This window comes from Carassius carassius, chromosome 41 (genome assembly GCF_963082965.1).
Source record: "Carassius carassius chromosome 41, fCarCar2.1, whole genome shotgun sequence".
Taxonomy (NCBI): domain Eukaryota; kingdom Metazoa; phylum Chordata; class Actinopteri; order Cypriniformes; family Cyprinidae; genus Carassius; species Carassius carassius.
In genome coordinates this window covers 377,501-382,500 of record NC_081795.1, presented here as the reverse complement: position 1 = coordinate 382,500, position 5,000 = coordinate 377,501, and the positions used below count along the sequence as shown (strand labels likewise).

The following is a 5,000-nucleotide window of genomic DNA, read 5'->3' as shown; positions in this document are numbered from 1 at the left end:
AGTATTGAGAGTGTGTGTGTGTGTGTGAGAGAGAGCGTGTGTGTGCGAGAGAGTGTGTGTGTGAGAGAGAGAGAGAGAGAGAGAGTGTGAGTATTGAGTGTGTGTGAGAGAGCGTGTGTGCGAGAGATTGTGTGTGTGTGTGTGTGTGTGTGAGAGCGTGTGTGAGAGAGTGTGTGTGTGTGAGAGTGTGAGTATTGAGAGTGAGTGTGTGTGTGTGTGTGTGTGTGTGTGAGAGCGTGTGTGCGAGAGTGTGTGTGTGTGTGAGAGCGTGTGTGCGAGAGTGTGTGTGTGTGTGTGTGTGTGTGTGTGTGTGTGAGAGAGAGTGTGTGAGTATTGAGAGTGAGTGTGTGTGTGTGAGAGAGTGTGTGTGCGAGAGAGTGTGTGTGTGTGTGAGAGAGAGTGTGTGAGTATTGAGAGTGAGTGTGTGTGTGTGAGAGTGTGTGTGCGAGAGAGTGTGTGTGTGTGCGAGAGAGAGTGTGTGAGTATTGAGAGTGAGTGTGTGTGTGTGTGAGGGAGCGTGTGTGCGAGAGTGTGTGTGTGAGAGAGAGAGAGAGTGTGTGAGTATTGAGAGTGTGTGTGTGTGAGAGAGAGAGAGAGAGTGTGAGTATTGAGAGTGTGTGTGTGTGTGTGTGTGTGAGAGAGAGCGTGTGTGTGTGATACACTGGTGCTCAAACTTTTTTTGTGAGGATGTCTTTAAATATGTTTGAAATATTTATTTTTACTGCACTGAATAAAAACTAAATGAATGACGTATCTGTGATGGTTTGTTTGGTCTGAGACTCATGTAAGCTAAAGACACAATGATCTGTACAGTATCTCCACACGTGTCTTCAGAAAACAGCATTCAGAACTAAATTACTAAACTAGAGACGTTCTTATTTCATGTAGTTCTGTAATACTTTACAATAAAGTCTCAATGCTTTCACTGACAGGAGCAATGAATTTACAACATTTATTCATCTAAAACAGTTCAGCATTCATTTGAACAGATACTTGATTTCTCAAATAAACAAACAAAACAAGAAAAGATTGTAATCTTTGTACCTTTAAAATATTTTAACAACAAATAATTTTTTAATGTTGACTAATGTAGTTAATGTTATTGTTAAGAGCAGCTTTATGACTATTGATGTCAACTAATGTAGTTTCAAAATTAACTTTATTGTAAAGTATTAGCAAAGACTTTCATCAGGTGTTCTTTCATCAACTTTAACTCTGATGAACCTCGACACAAATATCAATCCATGCACTTGCTGCAAATTCAGTGTTTGTTTATAATGCAACTCGAGATCATAAAGAAAACCACCATCGCTGGATTCAGTCGTGAGAAGATCTTGCTACATCAGAGAGACACACATGAATGACACAAGAGAAGGTTTTTATTCCAAACCAAAGAAAACCAATGTTATTTACCCTCACCTACAGGTACAAATACCAGAAAATAGATTCATTAAATCAACATGTGTGTGTAAAAAGTAATAATTTAGAAATGGATGTTCTGTACACAAGGCGACGCAAAAACCACTTATTGCACAAGAAAACAATAGCATCTTATCTGTAATAATTATTAACTAAAATACAATGGGAACTCTATAAGAAAGCATTTAAATTATTTAAAGTTGACTGCCAGCATGAAGTCTTTTTATATATATATATATATATATATATATATATATATATTCTTTCAAATACAGCAGACGTTGTAAGAAAAATTAAATGTTCCAAGCCAAAAATCCCAAAATCCCTAACATGGTCACGTTTTATTTCTACGCTTGACTGAGTTCTCATAAATATATAAACCACAATGCTTCAGGAACATCTGAGTTTCTCCTGAAAAAAATAACCCACCAAAAGTAATAATAATAAAAATAAATTCTAACAAAAAGTCTTTTAAAATATATATATAAATGAAAAAAAATTAGGGGGAAAAAATTGCATGAAGAGGTTTTTTAAGACCATTAAAATTGTTCCATTATGCATTAATGTAATGAAAATTAAACATACAGTATATATAAATATATATATATATACTGTAATGAATTAAAAATTTTTGTAAATATATTTTAGGATGTTTAATTAATGTTACCATGATAATGGTCTTTAAAACAGGCTTATTTTATATCAGAACATTTTATATAACTTATTTATTTCTTTTGGGGTTTTGTGAAACTGACACAGGTTAATGTTAGCGACCCGTGTTGGAGAAGCTAGTAAAAGCAAACTGACATCACTTTTTTTTACTGTCCTATGCAGATTTTGGCAAATGCACTTAGAGTCACAGCTGTGCAAACACACATGTGCACACTCCAAACAGATATCTCTGTATATCCATGTAGCTTCAGAACTGTACACAGATAGGCTGAACGATTTTATACATAGATCTCTTTTTAAAGTCACTCAGGAAGGCAACGCAAACATTTGTAAGGCAAGATCCATTAGACGCACACATTCTGCCATCCTGAGAAAGAAAAGTGTGAGGGCTGCGTAGCCCTTTAAAACACACAACTATATGTACAGATTCAGAAAGTCACGTCTGAAACCAGCAGGTGTCTCAGAAGGTCTCCAGGGGGCCACACACACACACACACACACACACACACTCTAATCGCTCTCTGGCCGCCAGTCGCTGCTCGCTTGACTGAGATTTTCAATGATTGTTTTGGGATTTGGGGAATGGAGAAATGTTGTTGTGTTGCGTTTTTCTGTGTAAACAGGGACAACTGATGTCTGAGGGGTGAAATCGGTTGAAAGTAAAAGATGAATTATCAAAAGGATTTGTTTCGTCTGACAATTTCTGTACGCTACAAACGCTGAAAAGAAAACAGTGGCTTAGTTTTCTTTGTAGTATTGAAATGAGCTTCTTGGATGTGTAACAAAATAACAACTACTAGAAAACAATTCTAAAAATGTAACATCGGGATGCTGGAATTGTTACAAGTTGTAAAAATGGGTTACACTTTATTTCAAGGTGCTTGTTCTAGTGTACTTATACATTTAAGTACTGAGTAATATTAAGTAATTACCTACTTACTATATGGTTAGGGTTAGAATAAGGGTTGCTTTCATGTAATTATGCATAATTAATTGCTATTATAATAGTAAATACATGTGTAACAAGGACACCTTTAAATAAAGTGTTACCTAAAATTGTAACACAAGGCAGCTGGAATCAGTACAAGTTCTAAGAGTGTAACACCAGGCTGCTGAAATTGCTACAAAGTGTTAAAAACGTATTAGTTCCAGCAACTGGTGTTACACTGTTAAAAGTTGTACAAATACAACACCAGACAGCTGGATTTATTGCAAGTTTAAAAACGTAACACTGGGTATCTGGAACAAAAATGTAACACTGCGACACCACGCAGCTGGACTTGTTACAAGTTCTAAAAGTGTAACACCATGATTCTGAAATTGTTACAAAGATTTTAAAACGTCACAATTCAAGCAGCTGGTGTTACACTGTTAAAAGTTGTACAAAAATTATTCCAATCTTTAGAAACGTTACACTGGGTATCTGAAATTGTTAGGAGTGATAAAAATGTAACACCAATATCCTGGAATTGTCACAAGTTAAAAAAATGTAACACCAGGCAAGTTCTAAACACGTAACACTAGACACCTGTATTTGTTACAGCTTTTAAAAATGTAACGCTGGGCTGCTGGACTTGTTACGTTTCATACAATTACCGTATTTTCCGGACTGTAAGTCGCACTTTTTTTAATAGTTTGGCTGGTCCTGCGACTTATAGTCATGTGTTACTTATTTATCAAAATTAATTTGACATGACCCAAGAGAAATTAACTAAGAGAGTGAACCAATAGAAAACATTACCGTCTCCAGCCGAGAGAGGGCGCTCTATGCTGCTCAGTTCTCCTGTAGTCTACACTGAAGACATAGAGCGCCCTCTCGCGGCTGTAGACGGTATTGTTTTCTCTTGGTCCTTGGTTCTAAATAAATGCGACTTATAGTCCAGTGCGACTTATATATGTTTTTTCCTCATAATGACGTATTTTTGGACTGATGCGACTTATACTCAGGTGCGACTTATAGTCCGAAAAATACGGTAGTTGTTTAGTTGTTTCATTTAGAATAGAATATGTTTAGGTATTACAACGTGGCCACTGAGAACATCACTTTTTTCAGTCGTAATGTTTGCGTAATATTACACACTCCTCCGACTGCTCAACACCATCCATCGTTCTCCACTGAGCAAGACGCGTCTCCACAGCAACGGCAAAAAGGCAACAATGAACCTTTCCTCAAAGCCTCGTCGGTAACTACGGAATTTTACCAAGACAGAATCCATCAGGTGACCTTTGCCCTAGCGACGTCATTGGTTGTGTTTGTCGCAGTCGTCATCCAGGCATCCGTTCATGCGGTGCGAATCATCTCCGAAGGCTCCCTGAGACTGCAGCAGCTCGAACTCCTCGTCCAGGAAGTCCAGCGAGTTGTTGCTCGGTAGTCCGCGGATGGTGAACTTGTGCGAGACTTTGGCCCACTGCTCGCGGTTGGCAGCCACGCGCTCGTAAAGCTCGGCCGAACGCGGGAAAATCTCCTGCAGGAGCCTGGAAAAGAATCAGTTTGGTTAAACTCTTGAGCTGTTCTTGATACGTCACATGCATGAAGTGAGTGGTTCTCTGACTTGTATATTGGCATGGCAATGTGCTCCATGAAGCTGATCTGGAGTTCAGGGATGTAGGCTTTCTCACGGTCCATCATCTCACTGGGTCTGTTTCCCATCGCCTTCTCCTGAAGACACAAGAACAGAGTCAGGAGCATCAGGAACGTCTAAAGCCTCTCAATGATCAAACTCGATCTCCTGCATCTCTTCAGTCGTCTGATAGTATCCAGTCAAAGTTGTTTCCAGAAGCTTTACTTCCACTGTTCCTCAGCAGAGGAATGATCTTCACAAGCCTCCAGAACATCTCACATCTTCCGAGGAGCCTTGATTTCTTCAGCTCTCAATCACTGTGTTATACTGTACATCTCATCTTCCTGA

At 38.6% G+C, this 5,000-nt stretch overlaps 1 protein-coding gene across 1 annotated transcript in view; it reads right to left on the bottom strand.

Moving 5' to 3' along the window:
• Positions 1-4,080: 4,080 nt before the first annotated feature.
• Positions 4,081-5,000, bottom strand: part of LOC132123332 (cGMP-dependent 3',5'-cyclic phosphodiesterase-like) — a 95,597-nt gene continuing 94,677 nt past the window's right edge. Inside the window, exons 28-29 of the mRNA XM_059533884.1 lie at positions 4,644-4,750; positions 4,081-4,566 (exon numbers count right to left, since the gene is read on the bottom strand). Coding sequence (XP_059389867.1) covers positions 4,332-4,566; positions 4,644-4,750 — 342 coding nt within the window. The 3' untranslated portion in view covers positions 4,081-4,331. The remainder of the gene's footprint in view (positions 4,567-4,643; positions 4,751-5,000) is intronic.